This window comes from Cololabis saira, chromosome 10 (assembly GCF_033807715.1).
Source record: "Cololabis saira isolate AMF1-May2022 chromosome 10, fColSai1.1, whole genome shotgun sequence".
NCBI lineage: Eukaryota > Metazoa > Chordata > Actinopteri > Beloniformes > Belonidae > Cololabis > Cololabis saira.
This window is the reverse complement of record NC_084596.1, coordinates 40,338,097-40,359,862: the sequence shown is the minus strand read 5'-3', so window position 1 is coordinate 40,359,862 and position 21,766 is coordinate 40,338,097. Positions and strand designations below refer to the sequence as shown.

At 39.1% G+C, this 21,766-nt stretch overlaps 1 protein-coding gene across 1 annotated transcript in view; it reads right to left on the bottom strand.

Moving 5' to 3' along the window:
• The window catches only part of LOC133452088 (BMP/retinoic acid-inducible neural-specific protein 3-like), a 46,976-nt gene that overhangs the window by 8,522 nt on the left and 16,688 nt on the right, over positions 1 to 21,766 (bottom strand). The window contains exons 5-7 of the mRNA XM_061731284.1: positions 19,476 to 19,581; positions 14,062 to 14,298; positions 6,070 to 6,292 (exon numbers count right to left, since the gene is read on the bottom strand). Of these exons, the coding sequence (XP_061587268.1) occupies positions 6,070 to 6,292; positions 14,062 to 14,298; positions 19,476 to 19,581 (566 nt within the window). The remainder of the gene's footprint in view (positions 1 to 6,069; positions 6,293 to 14,061; positions 14,299 to 19,475; positions 19,582 to 21,766) is intronic.

Genomic DNA, 21,766 nt, shown 5'->3' with positions numbered 1-21,766 from the left:
ATTTTCACCTGTTTCAGGTAGATTTTCACTTGAAATAAGTAGAAAAATCTGCCAATGGAACAAGATTTTTTTGCTTGTAATGAGATAAATTAATCTTGTTCCATTGGCAGATTTCTTCTACTTATTTCAAGTGAAAATCTACTTGAAACAGGTGCAAATTGTCAAATAACAAGTTATTTTTTGTGGTAATGAGTCTTGTTTTAAGTGTAATGACATATTTTGACTAAAAATGAGACATTTTAACTAGAAATAAGACAAATATTCTTATTAAGATTTTGAGTTTTTGATATGCCATTTTATATTTACTTTGATACTTACAAAGTGTCTTTGGAAACTGAACTTTATTGGTCTTAATTGACTAAATAAGTTTAAAAAAATAAATGAGTACATTTAACTCAATTTAATTCAGTTCAAAAATACTTTAGCAATTCCCAGAGGAAAAAATTAATTATTGCATTAGTCATTCAAGTCTCGGCGCAGAGTCATTGTAGAGGCTTAAAGCTGTGAGCAGGAAGGACCTCCTGCAGAGATCTGAGAGATCTCCTGTAGCGGTCTGTGTTGAAGTGAAAGGAGCCTCTGATTCCAGACACGCTGTTGCTGAATCATTGTGTTGTGAAGAGGATGCTCGTGGACCATGATCCTTTTCATTTAATGAATATTCTCCTTCAGACAAGCTGGCTTCGTTTATCAGTTTGTTCAGTTTCTTTCTTTCTAAGTCAGTGGCTCTGATGCTGCTCTCCAACAATGACTACGTTTACATGCAGTCAAAATTTGGGTTATTACTAATATTCCGGTTACTGAAACATTCAGAATAATCCGTTTACATGCGTGAGCAAACAGGGTTATCCCTGTAAACATGGTAATTAATCATTCGGGATATCCCGATCAAACCAGCGACGCACGGAGAACATGATGACGCAATTAGCGTCATTTCCGCTTCCTCTTCCTGTATCCAAATTCAAAACAAATGCTGCTTCGCGCAACTTTTCGCTCATCTTCTTGTAAATCTCGCTATCCCGGTACTTTCTACCGTCTACTAAATGTTCATATCCTTCATTACATTTATGAAGTGATTAGTCTCCTCCTGGTCTTGCATTTATCCGTGTTTATAAGAACTTCCTGGACTCAAAAGACCAGGATTCCTTGTGAACAGAGCATGCGCAGAAAACAAATTCATGTTCCGTTTGATGGGGATATCCCGTTTGGCGTTTATATGACCGAATATTCGGGTTTTAAAAGGAGTAACCTAGGGGTTATATTCGGGTTTTTAAAAACCCAAATATGAGCAAATTCGGATTATTCAAAGGGGTTATTGGTGTTTACATGGCCATGCATATTCGGGTTATTGCCAATATTCCGGTTAGAAAAGGGTTATTGAGTGCATGTAAACGCAGTCAATGACTGCAGATGTCTTATAAAAGATATTCAACATCGTGCTGCAACGCAGAAGGACCTAAGCTTCCCCAAAAAGTAGCTGGATTTTTGCTTGATCTTTTGTTTAATTTTGTGCCATATGTTTTGTGCTGGTGACTCTTTTCGTGTGAAATCATGCTGGTTTAATGGATGCAGTATGTGGTTTAGTATTGTCTTGCCGGTATAATATATATATATATATATATATATATATATATATATATATATATATATATATATATATATATATATATATATATATGAAAAAAAGATGCTGTCTGGATGGGAGAATGTGTTACTCTAAAGTCTTTATGTACCTTTCAGCATTAATGGAGTCCCTGGACGGCGTAAGCTGCTTATGCCGTGGACACTAATGAAAACCCCAAACCATCAGAGACGCAGGCTTTTGAGTTGAGCGCTAATAACAAGATGGATGGTTCCTCTCCTTTGTTGTCACTTATCCATACTGTCCTCTCCTATGTGATTTCCTGCTTCTGTTGTTCTCTCAGATGTAAGTCTCTTTGGATAAAAGCGTCTGCTAAGTGACAGTAGCAGATGTAGTCTGCAGGACACGGCGTATGTACATGGTTTCAAACGAGAACATTTTGAATTCATGCAGAACAGTTTTCCATTTTGGCTCAGACTATTTTAAATGACCTTTGACCCGAAGGAGATGGGCACTTTTCTGGATCGTGCTCACATTTGGCCTCATCCTTGCATGATAGAGCAGTAAACTGCATGCGTGCATTGAATAGTGAACTGAGATATCTGGTATGAGGGACGAACAAAACACCAAAAAAATATAAAAATAAAAAAATACGCATATAAATTCATAAATAAATAAATAAATATTTTTTGCTCATGAAAAATGCAAATTCTTTTTTTTTGGAACTGTCTATTTATTTATGTATTTATTTGTATATTTTATCATTTTTTTGAAATTTTACATTTATGTATTTCTACATTTATTTATTTATTTATACAGTTATATAGTTATATGTGTATGTATTCATACATGTATTTTTTCTACTTTATTTATTCCTACATTTATTTCTATATTTCCACATTTATTTATTGATGTATTTCTGTCTCTGTATGTTAATGAGGTGGGTGGTTTTAACATTTGTCTTCAGCACGATTGGTTAACCGGGAGATTAATTCTATTAATTCCGTACTGTTCCATCCTCCGTTGAATTGTTCGCTCAGGCACCTCAAACAATGTTGCGATGTCTGCAGCCCGTTGGCCTCAATGGAGGAGCTTCACTGACTTCTGGAGGTCAAATATAGGATGGTCGTCCAGTCCTCGTCTCCTCTGACTCTGAGAGGAAGGAAACTTCCTCCAGACTGTCCCATACAGCCGAGTAAACCTCCACATCCATCTCAGCTCGGAGCTGAACTAAATCCTCCATGACCCGTGCCAAACGAAACTGGAGGTAGCCGTTGGGTTCATTTCTGTCTATATCGTTCATCAATTACCTTAAATCATTGCCGATGGCTCTCAAATAAGTTTCCATCGTAGCCAAATGACCCACCTGAAGAACTAGTAGAAGACCAGACACCACTCTAACCAATCGTGCTGCAGACTAATGTTAGAACCACCCACCTCATTAACATGCAGAGACAGAAATGTAGAAATAAATAAAAGTAGAAATAAATGAATGTAGAAATAAATACACATATAAATGTAGAAAGAAAGAAATATAGAAATACATACATGTAGAAATACACAAAAAAATGATAAAACACCCAAATAAATACGTAAATAAATGGACAAATACAAGTTTTAAAAAAAGAATTAGCCTTTTTCGTGAGCAAAACATATTCATTTATTCAATTATTTATGCATTTATACATTTATAGGTGTATTTATTTATTTGTATATTTATTTATTTATTTATTTATTTATTTATTTATTTATTTATTTATGCATTTATACATGTATATGTGTATTTATTTATGTATATGTGTATTTATTTAGTTTTATATTTATTTGTTGTTTTGTCATTTTTCATCCCTCACATTCATGGATTACAAGCATCCAGTTTTGACCTTTGACCTCGTCCCTTTGTGCACAGAGACTCCTCCTGGTTCTCCGAGTCTTTTGATGATAATAATACGTTGTAGATGGAGGGGTTTTCAAAATCGTTTTCTTGAGATTGATTCACAGATAACTGCCCATCTTTCTGTCTCCGTGTGTCTCTGTCATGTCACTGAGGTTTTAGCGGCGTCCTCTTGGCCAGCTGCTCTTGGAAGAGAGATCCTGAATCTCAATGCGCTCTAACTGGTCAAATAAAGGGTTTGACTGATTGATCGACTGACCTGTCGCCTGTTAACTTCAATAGTTGCTAAATGCTCTTACAGTTCTTTTTGATTTGTGCCTGTTACTTTTCCAGCCTTTTGTTGCCCTTGTTCCAACGTTTCTGAGCAGTGTTGCTGTCATCAAAGTCAGAATGAGCTTACGTTTCATAAAAATTGCAAAATGTCTCAGTTTGTTTTATTGGGAATAAAATATGGGCTTATAGATTTGCAAAACAATTTCATTATGTTCTTATTTACTGTACATATTTTCCCAACTTTTTTGGAATTCGGTTTGTAGTTGTTCTTTTTAAAGTAGTTTTAAATAAGTACCGTCAGTCCGGAAAGTATTCAGAACGCTTCACTTTTCCCACATTCTTTTATGTTACAGCCCTATTGATAATAGGAATAAATTCATTTTTTTTCTCAGAATTCTACACAAAATACCCCATAATGACAACATGAAAGAAGTTTTGTTATGATTTTTGTAAATTTATAAAAAATAAAAAACTATAAATATCACCTGTGCATAAGTATTCAGAACGTTTGCCATGAAGCTCAAAATTGAGCTCTGGTTCATTCTGTTTCCACTGATCTCTCTCAAGTTGTTTCTACAGCTTAATCGGAGTCCACCTGTGGTGAATTCAGTTGATTGGACTTGATTTGGAAAGACACACACCTGTCTATATAAGCTCTCACAGTTGGCAGTGCATGTTGCAACACAAACCAAACATGAAGTCAAAAGAATTGTCTTCAGACCTCCCAAACAGGATTGTTTCGAGGCACAAATCTGGGGAAGGGTACAGAAACATTTCTGCTGCTTTGAAGGTCCCAGTGAGCACTGTGGCCTGCATCATCCTTAAATGGAAGAAGTTTGGAACCACCAGGAATCTCCCTAGAGCTGGCCGCCCGCCTAAGCTGAGCAATCGGGGGAGAAGGGCCTTAGTCAGAGAGGTGACCAAGGACCCGACGGTCACTCTGTCTGAACTCCAGCGTTCCTCTGTGGAGAGAGGAGAAACTTCAAGAAGGACAACCATCTCTGCAGCAATCCACCAATCAGGCTTGTATGGTAGTGGCCAGGCGCAAGCCCCTCCTTACTAAAAAGCACATGGCAGCCCGACTGGAGTTTGCCAAAAGGCACCTGGAGGACTCTCAGACCATGAGAAAAAAAAATCCTCTGATCTGATGAAACAAAGATTGAACTATTTGGCATGAATTCCACGCGTGGTGTTTGGAGGAGACCAGGCACCGCTCATCACCTGGAGAACACCATCCCTACAGTGAAGCATGGTGGTGGCAGCATCATGCTGTGGGGGTGTTTTTCATCAGCAGGACCTGGGCGACTAGTCAGGATTGAGGGAAAGATGAATGCAGCCATGTACAGAGACATCTTGGATGAAAACCTGATCCAGAGTGCTGTTGACCTCAGACTAGGACGACGCTTCATCTTTCAGCAGGACAACGACCCAAAGCACACAGCCAAAATATCAAAGGAGTGGCTTCAGAACAACCATGTCCATGTCCTTGAGTGGCCCAGCCAGAGCCCAGACCTGAATCCCATCCAACATCTCTGGAGAGATCTGAAAATGGCTGTACACCGACGCTCCCCATCCAACCTGATGGAGCTTGAGAGGGTCTGTAAGGAAGAATGGGCAAAACTGCCCAAGAATAGGTGTGCCAAACTTGTAGCAACCTATTCAAAAAGACTTTAGGCTGTAATTGCTGCCAGAGGAGTTTCTACAAAGTATTAAGCAAACGTTATGAATACTTATGCTCATATGATTTCTTGTTATTTTTATTTTTAATAAATTTACAAAAGTCGCATCAAAACTTCTTTCATGTTGTCATTATGGGGTGTTTTGTGTAGAATTCTGAGAAAAAAAATGAATTTATTCCTATTATCAATTGGGCTGTAACATAAAAGAATGTGGGAAAAGTGAAGCGTTCTAAATACTTTCCGGACTGACTGTATCTGTACTGTAGATCTCCTTGAGTGCAGCTTCTGGTCATCACTGCTTACAGCAGCTTGAGCTCCTGAACGTGTTTTCCTAAATTAAATGAAACATCAGGTCAGAGAAACTTTAAACGTTGGGTTGGTTTTAATTTATTGTGAAGCTGTAGAAAGTTAAAAGCTCTTCTTTTGTCAAACATGATCTACTTTCTTTCACTGACTGGAACGGAGAAGCCGCTTTGCTCTCCTGAGCACTTCTCACCTCGCTGCTAAACTACTTTACTCTTTAATAACTGCTCTGCTGCTTTCTCTCTCTGCTCGCTAGATAAATCATTCTCATAATTAAAGGTTTTGTGGAGCATCTTTGGTTAACATGCAGGAGTGTAATCACTCCTCCCCGCTGCTCCTACCTTGGCCTCGGCAGGATTATTTTTGGCTGTTTCCTGCATCTTTTGCTTAGGCTGAAGAGCTTGTTGGTTGTACGGCGAGCTTTGGCGAAAAGCTGATTACTGCTGGCCTCCAGCTGTCTGTATCGCTGGAGCAGGACGGCATCCATCCTCCACAAGTGCTCCACGGCCGACATGTTTACAGCGTAATGTGTTGGCAGTTTCCCGAGGAAGCTTTGGAACTCCTCTGGAAAGAAGAAGGAAACGGAAAGGTAAACTCTGCCTCGGCTTGCGGGCTTCACCGTTACCACATCTCTCACTGCAGCGCTCAAGAAAAGGCATTTAGTAGCTGAAATAAGTGCTACAAAGAGTGAAAGTACATATTTAGATGCCAGTCGGATGGAGATTTAACGATTATAACAGTGAATCATACTTTCTTCCCCCCTAGAAACATGGATGTACAGGAATATTTCCCCCCTTTTGTCTACAGTGTACCTTCAAAGCAATTCAAAAAATCTGACACTAAGGCCCTGTTTACACGTAGCAAAAACGGAGGTGTTTTCATGCGTTTTGGCTGTTCGTTTACACGAAAACGAAGCTCAAAGTCACCAAAAATGATAATTTCTGAAAACTCTGGCCAAAGTGGAGATTTGCAAAAACTCCGTCTTCACGTTTACTTGTAAACGGAGGGAAACGGACATTTAGGCTTCAGAACGTCACATTATGAGACAGAAACGTCACCACACTGCAAAAACTGTCTTATTTCTAGTTAAAATGTTATAGTAAAAAAAAAATCTCATTACACTTAAAACAAGACTCATCATTGGAAAAAAGTGAAAATTTACTGAAATAGGTAAAAATTGTCAAATAAGTTATTTATTTGGTGATGACTCTTGTTTTAAGTGTAATGAGATTTTTTGACTAAAATTAGACATTTTGACTAGAAATAAGGCAAATATTCCTGCTAATATTTTGAGTTTTTGCAGTGCAGCGTCATGTGTGCAACCTGTGTTTACAATTTGTTTGGCCACCGTCAATATTTTCTTGTATTTTACCTGTTTTATATTCTAAAGTCACACTTAAAAGTAACTCCACTTCTCTGTCACTCCAAACGAAAGACTCTCGTTCATCTTGGAAGTAACTGGAAGTTGCTCGTGTCATTTGTTGATGTTTTTTTCCAGGATTCTGATTGGCTAGCATAACTTTATCTTCTCGTTACACTGCCCCCTGTAGGTTTGGATGCTCATAGCACCTTAACAGATATTTATGCAGGTTCGTGGAAATTATGGTATTTTTCTAAACGTAGATGGGGAAATATCCATTTTTGTAAACGTGGCCTAAGAATTAAAAATACTGTTCCTTCCATTCATAATGCAAAAGTGAGACACGTTGCCATGGTTACTTTAAAAGCTTCTGTCAAACATAACAAAAAAGAACAAAAAAAACAAGTTTCAGAGGTAACTTGACCAACTGTTTCAACTCTCAGCTGCACAAATTATTAGCAATATGACGTGACGGCGAAGCACTCTCCCAGCGAGAGTGCTTCGCCGTCAAGTACAATCTCTGTCTTTATATGTTCTTTTCAATTTGGAAATAGCTCTTAAGGTTCAAGCCTCCGTCACACAGTCAGTTTGCAGTTTCCAGAGGAAAGGTTTGAGCCAAGTGTCAAACCGATCCAGCGTCAAATCCGCCGGCGAATAAGATCTGCAATCTTCACAATTCACTTCATTCAGTATCTGAGCAAATATAAAACCTGGTCAAACTCTTTTTTTTCTTTTGTTCTTAAGTTAAGATATCGATCTAAGCTGAATGCAACGTAGCTGTACATGCGGCGTGTGCGTGAGGCCAGAGAGGCGTCACCCAACACTGACACAATACAGTGGATGCTGAGAAAGATATAAAGTTATCTACTCTGGATTAAACTGGAGTAAACCAGTAAACTGGAGGCCTGAGTGACTCCAGCTCTGCAAACATGCAGCGCCCAGACGAGAGCCAGGCCTCTACTTGTAGCCTCTAAGAACAAACATCGTAATTAGGGCTGGGGATAGATTAAAATGTCAAGAATCGATTCGATTCTGATTCTTAAGATTCAGAATCGATTATCATGATTTGATTCGATCCCATTCGATTCGATTCCCATATTGATTTGGGTTAGTGTTATTAAAACTGTTTTTTCAGCTGTTGCATGAATTATATGACTGTAGTTATGCAACGTATGAATATTAGTATTATATTGAGATTCAACAGCAAGTATTGGCAGCTAATGATGCTGTAAGGACCAATCAGCTCCCAGAATGCTGGTATAACTGCTTTCAGAAACATCGTGTGGCAGAATTACCAAACAGATCCAGTGAGGAAACAGAGGACGTATAAACTCGTTTTTTATTTTTTCCCATTTATGAGAATTTGGTTTCTAGCATTTTATGCAAATGTAACCCCAAGACAGTATATAAAGTAATGAAATATAGACAAGTTATGCAATTATAACTGAAAACTTTAATGTTTTCATACCTTTAAACATATTTAAAGTCAAAAACATGGCACTAGTTATGCTCGTGTCTAACAAAACATTCCTCTTTTGGGCATAAACAAAAAAATACCAAAAGTTGTAATGTATTGATGAAAAAAAATCAATTTCTAGACATATGTATCGATGTTTAGGAATTAATATGAGAATCGATTTAGAATCGGAAAATCGATCTTTTCAGCACAGGCCTAATCGTAATGTGGTGTTTTTCTAGTCCTGTACAACATGCTCAAACACTCCACCTACTGTATATTCTGTGTTTCTATTCTATATTTCCTGATCTTTCTGTATCTTACAGAGACACAGAGATTGATGCAGTGTTGGGTTGGAGTCTTGCTCAAGGACACTTGGACATGCGGTCTGCCAGCCTGCCAACTGGCAGACGACTATTTCATCTCCTAAACCACCCGGGAGGTGATAACTTTTCTCACAGATTGATTGCCCCCTCCCACTCATTGAGCATGAACCTCATGTAATTAATTTTCCCTATTTTGATTTGCTCTTTAAATGTTACTGGAAACTTTTTTTTCAGAGTTCAAATCTCAAGGTGCATCAATGAAGCTGCCGTTGAAACTTTGTTGTCAGCATTATATTTGGCAACAGCAAGTAAAGTTCAAGTATCGTAAGGAAAATGTTTTTCCAGAACAGCAGGAGGCCACAGCGATAATTATACACTGCCTATTGGAGTTAAGATTCCATTTGAATCAATAAGACATTTGTGCGGCAGCGTAGCAGATATGATTTAGAGATATGTGTTTTTCTTTCTTTTTTTTATTTTGGGGATTTGTTTGCATCTTTAAGCAGGAGAAAAATAAGCGTTGGCTTACTTGCATTCACACTCAGATATTGCACTGCGCTCTGTCAGAACGCCCCCGTTTGCATGCAAATTTGCTCTGCTCCACTTCATGACTGTTTTTCTGCACAGAAATGTCTTGCGCTTCAGTTTTTGAGGATCGTCCCATTTGAGCGCCTGTGAAACTTTTTCTCTTGGATTTTTACTTTTAGCTCTTTATTTTTTATTTATTTATTTATTTTCCCTTGTCTGCATATATAATAATGATTAATACCAAGTTTGGTAAAACCATAAGCATATATATGCTTTCAAAGGTTTTTCTTTGCGTGTATGTGTGCACTGGTGTATGTGTGGATGTGTTTCCTTCGCCAGCCCTCTTGGACTCTACTATGATTTATTGTTCCTTCAAGTAAAGGAGAGGAAAAAAAAAGTTAAAATGAATTGATTAAAAAGATAAAAAATAAATAAATTCTGCCAAAGAGGATTAAGATCAGAAAGGAAAGACAAGACAGTGATGGGTGCAGTTTGGTGAGTGTGTGATGTGTTGTAGTGTGTGTGAATAAATGTATAATGTGTGAAAAGAGAGAGACACACAGGTATTTATAAGTGGGAGAGGATATAGAAGGGGGGGGGGGGGGGGGGGGCTTATCCGTTTATTATTGAATAAATTGTGTATGTGTGACGTGTGTTGGCTCTTTAGACATTAGAGAAACCCTGTCAAGGATCCGTACCCACATGGTGCCCGACATGAAACTGACGCCGGCGCTACTTCTACTACAGTTGGTGGGGGGTGCACTGGAGCTGATTAATAACATGGATCAATCAAGCCAGTTAAAGAGCTGCACACACTCCCCAGCCCCTCTATCAGGTTTACCTCAGTAGTACTGATATAACCCCCTAGGTCTCCAAATCCCTTTTATTGTTCATTACGTAGGCTCAAGAAGGTGCAGCTACTGTAGGGTGGGTTGAGGGGAAAGTGAGGGGCCTGGACCGTTGACATCAGGCAGCGTAGAGCCGTCATCTGAAAGTCACAGCAGAAACTGGACTCATCAGACCACACTAAGTTTTTCTAGTCTTCTACTGTCCAGTTTTGGGGAGCCTGTGTGAATTGTAGCCCCGGTTTCCTGTTACTCAGACAAACATATATGTGTTTCTCTATAGAAGGTCTGCATTGATGTCACTTTCCCACTGGACCAGCCCCCTTACTCACACTGAGTTGCAAAACATCAGCAAAAACAGCTGCAACTAGTGGAGAAAACGGGATAACAGCTGATTATGGGCTTAAATTAAAGGCAGTTGGACTTGACAGTGACCCGTACAGTTACCCCAAGAACCAGTGGTCCATGGACATTAATATTTGGTACAGTTACCAAGAACCAGTGGTCCATGGACATTAATATTTGGTACAGTTACCAAGAACCAGTGGTCCATGGACATTAATATTTGGTACAGTTACCAAGAACCAGTGGTCCATGGACATTAATATTTGGTACAGTTACCAAGAACCAGTGGTCCATGGACATTAATATTTGGTACAGTTACCCCAAGAACCAGTGGTCCATGGACATTAATATTTGGTACAGTTACCCCAAGAACCAGTGGTCCATGGACATTAATATTTGGCCACGAATCCAGTTTCCTGATATTTATATGTACTTAATTTCTACGCCGGGGAAATACACGAAGCAAAGCTTGAAGGCTTACAAAAGTCTTGACTTCAAGGCAGGATTTGTTGGTGAAATTAAAGTAATGAGGATACCGAACTTTATGATTTGACCGTTTCACGTTAGCTACCCAAAAATCCAACATTACTTGATACAAAATGGGAACCACAAATCCACGTTTCGGTGCCTGGAATCCAGTTGTTTCTGTGAATTACAGCGATCCATTTGTCTCTCTTAAGCTTATTTCTCAGCAGTCTGTAAAACAATAACTCTGATTTCTTGCTAAATCTATGAGTACAGTCGATCGCACAACAGCTCTTTCCCATTTTAGATGTTTTTGAGTCGCTCAAACTGAAAGTTTACGCTGCCACTCAGTCTTTCTGCCACTCAGTGGGTGAAACCCACTGTGAAGTCGCATCTGTGACGTCATGCGCTTTCCCTCTATTGCTTCTGTGTTCAGAGTTTTTCTTCTCCACGCCCTGTTGATTATTGAAGTTGCTGTTTTGAGAGGAAGACAGCCTCCATCTCAAGCTGACAACTGCCGATCAACTGATATTTTCTCCTTTCTGGAGTATTCTCTTTAACTCCTAGTGATGGCCACGTGTGTAAACCCCACCAGTGTCTGAAAGACAGAGACTGCCAATAATAACCATACCACAAGGAAGTAACTTAAATGACCTTGTCGCCCACTCTGATGCTCTGTTTCAACTTGTCTACATGCTTAACTGCGCAGAGTTGCCGCTCTGTGATTGGCTGATTCTGCATTTGCTTCAATGAGCAGCTTTGCAAGTAAAGTGTAAGCTAATGAAATGACCCGTGAGTGTCACCAAAAGCCGATCACATGATGGCTATATCTTGTAGATATGTCTTCATGATGGATACTATATAATCAGATGTGTATTTTTGCTCCACAGATCCAGATAAGTGTGACTTTCCTATATGCATCGGCTCATTTCCAGTATTTCTGCTGGCAGGGGGGTGAGCTGGAATATATCTGGAACATGCTAGGATACGTTTAAGTTCATCAGTGACGGATTATAATTATACACGTACGCCTGACTTCACCAGTTATGTTTTCATTATGTTCGCTGTCACTTTTGCTGTTCCTATTTTTCAGTTCACAAACACTGAATACAGGTATTAGAAGCAACAGCATCATTAATTGGACTGAATTGATTTGGATTATAATGAATTGGATTGCATAAAATTAGCCTTGAATTAAGCTCTCCCTGCAAAATGCCTGATTGCTTCTTTTTTTTGGTTAATTTGAGCTACATCCAGCAAATGAACTTGGAGACCCAGGATATTAATATAAAATCATTGGAGATCTATTGAGGCCTGTAAACTCTGGAGGGGATGCCGTGAGGTGAAAGGATATCAGCAATGTGGGAGTGATAAAGTTGTTTCAGAGAGATCTGAAAAGCAAAATCCATCTCACCAGAGTGAAAGAAAAAGAGCTCAAACCGGAAATCAGGACATTTGTTCAAGCATCAGTGAATGACTGCAAATACACGGTCATGAAGTTAAGGAGAGCACATTAACATGCACGCAGGGATCTTATGAGTGGGAGTTTAAAAGGGAGATCAGCACAAAGGGTCAGCATGAAATAACAATTATATGCTCTTACCAAACAGCAGTCATTGTGAATGGTTTGACTTAGAAGATTTAAAAATCGCAAGCAGATTATCCATCAAGGTTTTAAAAGTGTTTCATATTCACAACGTCACATCAAGGGGGGAATCAAAGATGACCCTCTGGTCCTTCCTCTGGTTGAAATCTGCTCACTTCTGTCTGAATGCTGAACTTCAACCCTCCCACAAAAAATATAACGGTTCATAAATAAATGAGTGGTCTCTTGGAGCTACGGCCTCAGGAGACCCCAAACTTATAACGCTGGGGTCCAGACGAAACAATACATCCTGAAATGGTGATTTCTGCACTGCAAAAACTCAAAATCCTAACAAGAATATTTGTCTTATTTCTAGTTAAAATGTCTCATTTTTTGTCAAAAAATCTCATTACACTTAAAATTAGGCTCATCACTGGAAAAAACAACAATTTTCACCTGTTTCAAGTAGATTTTCACTTAAAATAAGTAGACAAATCTGCCAGTGGAACAAGATTTTTTTGCTTGTAATGAGAAGATAAATCTTGTCCCACTGGCAGATTTTTCTACTTATTTCAAGTGAAAATTTACTTGAAAAAGGTGAAAATTCTCAAATAAGTTATTTTTCTGGTGATGACTCTTGTTTTAAGTGTAATGAGATTTTTTGACTAAAAATGAAACATTTTAACTAGAAATAAGACAAATATTCTTGTTAAGATTTTGAGTTTTTGCAGTGTGACATAGTTGACACAAGCAAAAATCATACAAACTTCTGGATTTGCTAACTTTAGTTCCGGCCCCATCATTATCTTTGCTGAAAATCTGTGGTATAAGTTTAGTTTAGTGTGACTCGTCCTTTCTACAATAGCAGCGTGTGTTGATGGTGTTCATGACACTTGCACCCCAGATTAGGTGTTATAGATTGTTCTTTTATTAGTGTGCATGGTGATACGATCAATGCCAGAGAGTCACTGATAACATACTGTCCTCTCCTCCTGTACCCTCAAGATGATTTATAATCTTTTTTTTTTCTTCCATTTCTGATGATAGCATTATAAAGTTTTACTAAAATAACTCTGACGTGAGTAAACTGATCTCACATTTACGGGAATGTTTTGATCCTAAATCGAGCTGCCAGACTTCCTTATCTGGCAAAAACATCTTTCCACCTGGACCTTGGCGTTCATAATCTAATTTCCTGTGTAAGAATTTTTAAAGGGAAAAAATGCAGCAGTTCATCTTCATCAGCCAAGAACACATTCAGAAGAAAAAATGCTTTAGCCTTTATGTTCAAGTTAAAATTAAAGTGTTTTTAAGAGGAAAATAACCTGTACTTTGAAGTCAGAGGGAGATGAGAACACATTTAAATGTCCACTTGTGAGCTGATATTCTGCATTTCATTTTAAACAATCACTTCTTGACTCACCTGATTCCTCAAAATCCTGGCTGATCAGCTTCAAGGAATCTCTGGTGTGCAGGAGACTCTTTTCCAGCGTGTCCAGGTCAGAGTGTGGACAGTTGCATTCTGGGAAGTCTGCGCTGCACTCGCACCAGCAGTCGTTGCTCTGGCAAACGAACCGGCCCTCAGATTTACAGCCGATGTAGTCGAGAGCCGCCTGGATGAAGCAGCTTTGTAGGTAGCCCGGTAGGATGACCTGCAGGCCTGAGACGCACCAGGACCAGGACACAAAACCACAAATATGTCATGAGCTAAGTGGAAGAAGACAACTGGAGATATTTTAAATGGAAAGCTTCTTAACGTACATAAGTCTATTGAAAAGGCAAGTTTATCTGTATAGCACAATTCAACACAAGGTAATTCAAAGTTCTTTACATCAACATTAAAAGCGGCAAGACATAATTAAACAGTAAATAACAAATAAAATGAACGGACCCTCGCACTCACGGCCACCGCCCCCCATAAGCATATCAGAAATGACACCAGCCACGACTTTCTATGTCAAACCATCCAAAAGTTATAGCAGAAAATAGGGACAACAAATCAGAAGAAGGAGCGGGGCTAATTAAGGCCAATGAAGCTCAAGGACTCAATACAGAGTCCGATGAAAAGTATTCTAGGGGCCGCTATTGAGCCATTTTGCCACGCCCATTAATGCAAACCATGAAATATCAAATTTATCACCAAGCCTGCCTTGCATGCAAAATTTGGTGACTTTTGGGGAACTAACAAATATGGACCAATCAGATGAAGGGGGGGCGCGCCTTATCGCGTCTAACGTCGCCACGGTAACACTTTTGAAAGAGAAAAGTAATGCGTGTACTCGCAGGATGGAGTCGCACATTTTGATGTATAAAACACCTGGGTTCACGATACGGTTCGGGCCGTATTAATTCTCGAAGGAATGGCATATATTGCTCCAAAATTACGCGATTAATTCCAAATGTTCAAAATGGCCGACATCCTGTTCGGTTTCGGGCATGACGCCAAGAGACTTTTCTTTAAGTTGCAACATGATACAGGTGTGTACCGATTTTCGTGCATGTACGTCAAACCATATTGTGGGGCTTGAGGCACAAAGTTTTCAAGGGGGCGCTGTTGAGCCATTTTGCCACGACCATTAATGCAAACCGTTAAATATCGAATTTTTCGCCAGGCCTGACTTGCATGCAAAATTTGGTGACTTTTTGGGCACGTTTAGGGGGCAAAAAGGCCTTCCTTTCGTCAGAATAAAGAAAAAAGAAAGAAAGAAAAAAATTCCTACAGATACAATAGGGCCTTCACACTGAAGGTGCTCGGGCCCTAATGAAATAAAATTATAAGAAAAGAGGTAAAATAATATGAAGCACAAGTTGTTGAAAAATAAGGGCAGTAGAGTACAGCAGGTACATCTCTGTCAGGGTTTGACACTTCCCCCCAGTTTTTGAGTTACTGTTTTGCCCCGCCTGTGTCCCATCTGCCCTGATTGTCTGCACCTGTGTCTCGTTGTGTCTCGTTATCTCCTGTGTATATCTGGTCTTGTCATTCCCTTGCTCCTTGTGGCTCCGTACTGTGCTTCCCTCCATGTGCTCCATTTGCTCTAGTTTTTTGATCCCTGTTCCTGTGAGTTTTGATCCTGCTAAGCAGCGCTTTGTTTTTGGTTCTTGCCTTTTTGTTAATAAATCCTTGATTTTTTTTTTAGAATTCCTGCCTCTGGCCTCCCACTCTCTCTCCTGCACCTGGGTCCTCACCATACCAGCCTGACACATCTCATTCTTACAATGGCAAGAATTATGTTTCTATACGGTCAAAATGTACAAAGACCGGGTCGAATACAGTATTACAAAAGTAATCTGTAACAATTCGTACAGCGAATTAAACCAATTTGACAATTCTATGCCACAATGCCTGTTTCCAGGTCTTATTTCACACAACTGACGAGAATTACGTTTCTATACGGTCAAAACGTACAAAGACCGGGTCAAATACAATATTACCAAAGTAATCTGTGCCGATTCGTACGGTGAATCAAACCAATTTGACAATTGATTTTAAAAAGCACAAGTTGTTTAAAAGGGGCAGTAGAGTACAGCAGGTAAGTATTTAATTTAAGAGTACACTTCAGTAAACAGTAATGTTTTTAGGCCTGATTTAAAGGGGCTGACAGTTTGAGCAGACCTCAGGTCTACAGGAAGTAGAGGAAAAGTCCACTGTAGTACTGTTACAGGCAAAAAAAACACATTTCTACTCTATCTTATTTACATGAGAGTGAAACATGAATTACTCTGCTGTTGAAAGTAGCCACTCAGAAATGAGTCATTGACTGTATGAGTCAGCTATTCAGCACATCAATGACATTTTTCCTCTGACAAAGATGAAAAGTTTGTGAAAAGATGGAAGATTTATGCGAGCAGTAAATGATGGCCTGCTGCGGGCTGACTGCCTGTGAGGCAGGAGGGAAGTTCAAGGTTTATATGCTGTTGCTTTTGGCCATTAATAAAACCCAAAATAATGCTCAGAGAAATAGTTTTGACATTTTCTTAGAATTAAGCCCCCTCAGTTCCTGTTCAGTTTAGGTTTATTCTGCACTTTTCATGGAGGAACAAGATTGCTCTGCGACGCAAACCTGCCTACTCTGAAAACACTTTGCGAGGCAGCAAAAGCAATTATGTTGTGGTGTTGGTGTGTTTTTCTGAAACAAAGTGGCAAAAAAGAAAGATTCCTTTTTAATTAACTGTTTTTCTGCATTAGTTTGCATTAAATTGTGATCTTATTGTCATCTTAGATAACACGTAGACAAACACAGTATACTTACTAAGGCCTGCTAAAACTAACAATTATCGTTTCTTGTCTTTATTGGGCATCACATTGCAGGATGAGAAAGTAAGTGAACTAATTACCGTACTTTAATGAAGATAATTCAGTAATAAGCAAGTTAGTAGTTCACAGACTTGGAGTCCATTTAATGAAAGTGGACATGGAGCTACTTTGATTGATACAATCAATCAAACAGAGCTGGGACAGGATCCAGCAGATACCCCTGGCCCTGAATAGGAATCAGCAGTTATGGGTAATGGATGGATGGATGTTCAGAAGACGCATCTGCTGATGTGCACCATGTATCATCAAAAGGACATCTTTGAAGACGCACGATCAAGAGATGTTTATCTTTATATGGTTGGAAAGGGATAAAAAGTCGCCCCAAAGCGTTTAGGCATCCATCAGTCCATAGTTAGACTTGTTTTGTAGAAATGCAGAGAGTTTAGTGCTGTGGCTATTCTCCCCAGAACTGGCCACCCAGCAAAGATGACTCCAATCCTCATGTAGTGACACTTCCACACATACTGTAAGTCAATGAACAGACAGGATGCTCATGGCTGAACATTGCGGAGGAAGCCAGCACTCAAAACATTGCTGCTTGCCTCAAGATTGCCAATAAGCATCTCTAACACTGCGCAGGAAAACGGTTTGTGAACTGATAAAATAGAACTTAATGGTTTGGGAAGAATATTCAACATATGTGTGGTGAAAAATAGACAAAACTTGACGGAAACAGTGGTCACCAGGACAGCAGACTGGACTGGAGATACAACACGGATGCTGTTTACAACACAGGACAGAGCAGAGTTCACTTCAGGAGATCCTTCAGACAAATACAGGAGATCCTTCAGACAAATACAGGAGATCCTTCAGACAAATACAGGAGATCCTTCAGACAAATACAGGAGATCCTTCAGACAAATACAGGAAATCCTTCAGATTCTACAGGAGATCCTTCAGATTCTACAGGAGATCCTTCAGACCTCTACAGGAGATCCTTCAGACCTCTACAAGAGATCCTTCAGACCTCTACAGGAGATCCTTCAGACCTCTACAGGAGATCCTACAGACCTCTACAGGAAATCCTACAGACCTCTACAGGAGATCCTTCAGACCTCTACAAGAGATCCTTCAGACCTCTACAGGAGATCCTTCAGACCTCTACAGGAGATCCTACAGACCTCTACAGGAGATCCTACAGACCTCTACAGGAAATCCTACAGACCTCTACAGGAAATCCTACAGACCTCTACAGGAGATCCTTCAGACCTCTACAGGAAATCCTACAGACCTCTACAGGAGATCCTACAGACCTCTACAGGAGATCCTACAGACCTCTACAGGAGATCTTTCAGACCTCTACAAGAGATCCTTCAGACCTCTACAGAGATCCTACAGACCTCTACAGGAGATCCTACAGACCTCCACAGGAGATCCTTCACACCTCTACAAGAGATCCTACAGAAATCTACAAGAGATCCTACAGAAATCTACAGGAGATCCTTCAGACTTCTGCAGGAGATCCTTCAGACTTCTGCAGGAGATCCTACAGACCTCTACAAGAGATACAGAAATCTACAGGAGATCCTTCAGACCTCTACAGGAGATCCTACAGACCTCTACAAGAGATACAGAAATCTACAGTAGATCCTTCAGACCTCTACAGGAGATCCTTCAGACCTCTTCAAGAGATACAGAAATCTACAGGAGATGCTTCCTGCCCACAGCTATAAACCTCTACAATTAATCTTAGAAGAGATTTAAATCATTATAACTGCAACAAGGATTAATAAAGTATTTGGAATTGCAATGAATTTGAATTGAGCAACATGAAGCCGTCATACCAACGGGGAAGGTAGAGACAGCCTCATGATGTGGGTTATTTTCACTGCTCTGGACCAACTCCCATCATCAAAGGTAAAATGAATTCCCAATTTATATTTCAGTTAAGCTTTAGTGAGGACAGTAAACATTGCATCATCTGAATTGAGAGCTACCTAAAGCACTGACTTGACATCTCTGTTTAGTTTATATTTTTATATTTCTGTGTTTGTCTGTTATTTTGACTTAGATGAAGATCACAGTACATTTAGTTGTAAATCAATGCCAAAAATCAATCATTTCATAAGGGTCCGTTTTCTTTTTATTCCTCCTATAAACTAGGAGAAATTTCAACTTTTCCACCATTTCATAAACCTCACCTTCGCCCCAAAAGAGGATGAAAGCAATGTTTAGAGGTTTGAACACGAGTTACTGGCTGCATTCGCAGCATTCATATACACTGTTGATGCTGAAGAGGACATAGAAAATAAATTAAAAGGTTGATAAGTTGCTAATAAAAATCGAATATTTCAATTTGTATAAATGCATAGAAATTGAGAAACATGCGGGATAGCTTAAGAGTGTTATCTGGGCTTTAAATATGACTGCTGCCTGCAAGGGGCTCACTTAAGTCAGACACAGCGAGCCGCCTGCTGTGCCCGCGGCTCTGATACTCACTCATTAAAATGTATTCTGCTGGTCCAAGGTGAAACTAAGGAGCAAAAATGGGAGGTATGCTGTAACAGTTACTTGTGTTTTACCTTGTAGCTGAACCTTGTTTTCTGGACTGTGGACCAGTACAGAACTGACCGTGTCCAGATTGTCGTAGTTGCTGCATCCGAGGGGCCCAGTTCTGGTTTCACTCACCTGAAAGAGAGGTGAGAAGACCACAGCACGCAAATCCATCAGTCAGCCTTCATTCAGCATTGTTTCATTTCATAATGGGTCAAAAAGGCTAAGAACCTCATTAAAGTCAACTTTCAATGCAGTGAATCACAATGAATGGATCATGGAAAGGCCTTTAACAGGGGTGGGTAGTAACGAGTTACATTTACTTGAGTAAGTTTTGGGAAATGTTGTACTTTTAGGAGTAGTTTTGAATCACTATTTACTTTTACTTGAGTAAATTTGTGAAGAAACTGTACTCTTACTCCGCTACATTAGGCTACATTGAGCTCATTACTTTTCTTTTATCCCTCCCGCGTACGCGTCAATCTCATGACATCACTGAGTGATTCTTTCGGAAAAATGTTTGTTTTTGCATGTTTTGTCACATATACACAGACTCAAACACACACACACACACACACACACACACACACACAGTTTGTATGAGTTCATGGGTTTGTTCTAGTTTTGCCTGCGGAGCCTGGTTAAAAAAGAAGTGCTACTTGTGCTTAATTTATTTTTTATTCTGTTATTGTTTTATTTATTTTATTATTTATTGAAGTACTTGGATTTATTTTAAGATTATTTATAATTTAAGCTATTTTTTATTAATTTTAATTAATTTTATTATTTTATTGATTTCATTTGCCTGAAGATGATTATTTTGTACTTTTGTCTGTTTGAATGGTTGTGTTAAAAAAATAAATCAGACGTTACTCAACAGTTACTCAGTACTTGAGTAGTTTTTTCACCAAGTACTTTTTTACTTTTACTCAAGTAATTATTTGGATGACTACTTTTTACTTCTACTTGAGTCATATTATTCTGAAGTAACAGTACTTTTACTTGAGTACAATTTTTGGCTACTCTACCCATTTCTGGCCTTTAACGAGGGAGGTTTCCCTCATCAGCCAGGATCATTTCTTTTGGTGTAACAAAAGACATCAACCTTCCAGCAAACTCTAAACCGATTGCCTTGTTTGAATAAATCCTTTAGAGCACGGCTTAATCTATCTGTTCAAGTTCACTCTGCGTCGGTATACATTTTTGCACTTTATCCTCACGTTTTCTCCCTGAATCCTGAGTAGCTACTATATGCAAATTTAATGAACGGCCATAGCGTCGCAGGTGCTGCTCTACATCCCTCATAAAATGTAGCCTTCATCTTCTTTCCCTCCTCTCATTTTCCCTGATCATCAATCTGGCCCAACTCTACAGTAACTGCAAAATGGCAAATGAATGTAAGTCAGCCCGACTGCAAATTAATGAAATGATGTGTTTAATCCATAAAAGTGATGCATAACCAGACCGGCACGTTCTCATTTTAGCGGTGCACTTGTCTTCATCAGGGCCCACTCACTTCTGCATCCAATATTTGCCCCGCTCGGTGATTAATAAGCACACTTCCACTTCAGATGATAAAACGTAGATTGGTGTTTTATACTGCGGGACGCCCAACTGTTGCTGCTTTTCTAAGCGATTCAAAGCAGTTGAATTGTCTATTGTCAAGAAATGGCTGAGTATTATTGCACCGGCGTTGAGCAGCTGCGTTTTCTTTTTTTTCTTTTTCTTTTTCGCTACTTAAAAAGAGCCACACACACGGTTTTATATAGAAGGAGCTTTGGTAGGGAAGACTTTAAGACTCATTGGATTCTGGGAAAACTCACATTCTGATGCAAAAATAAAATAAAATGAAATACTTGTCATTCTGTCAGTTAGGTAAGAGGTTTGTGTGGAAATAAACAACATGAAAGGCAAAAAAGGTAAAAACACATTTGACAGTATTTTCGCTCGCCTGCAGTCGCGCGAGGGGAGCTTCTAACTGTCTCGCCAATTCTGTAAATAAGGATTTGCTCTTAATCTACCTGATTAAATAAGCTATGGGCAGAAATTCCCTGAGCCAGTGTTAAAGGATTTCCAATACACCTTTACTCCATTACATTCATTTTGAAGCTGTAGTTTTGAGTTAATTTATACACAGTGAAAGTGATGTGTTGAGGATGAATGGTTAAATATATTATACAGTTGTGACAGGAACGGAGATGCATCCTGAGATGCTTCTTCAGTTCAATATATATATATATATATATATATATATATATATATATATATATATATATATATATATATATATATATATATATATATATACACACAATCCTTC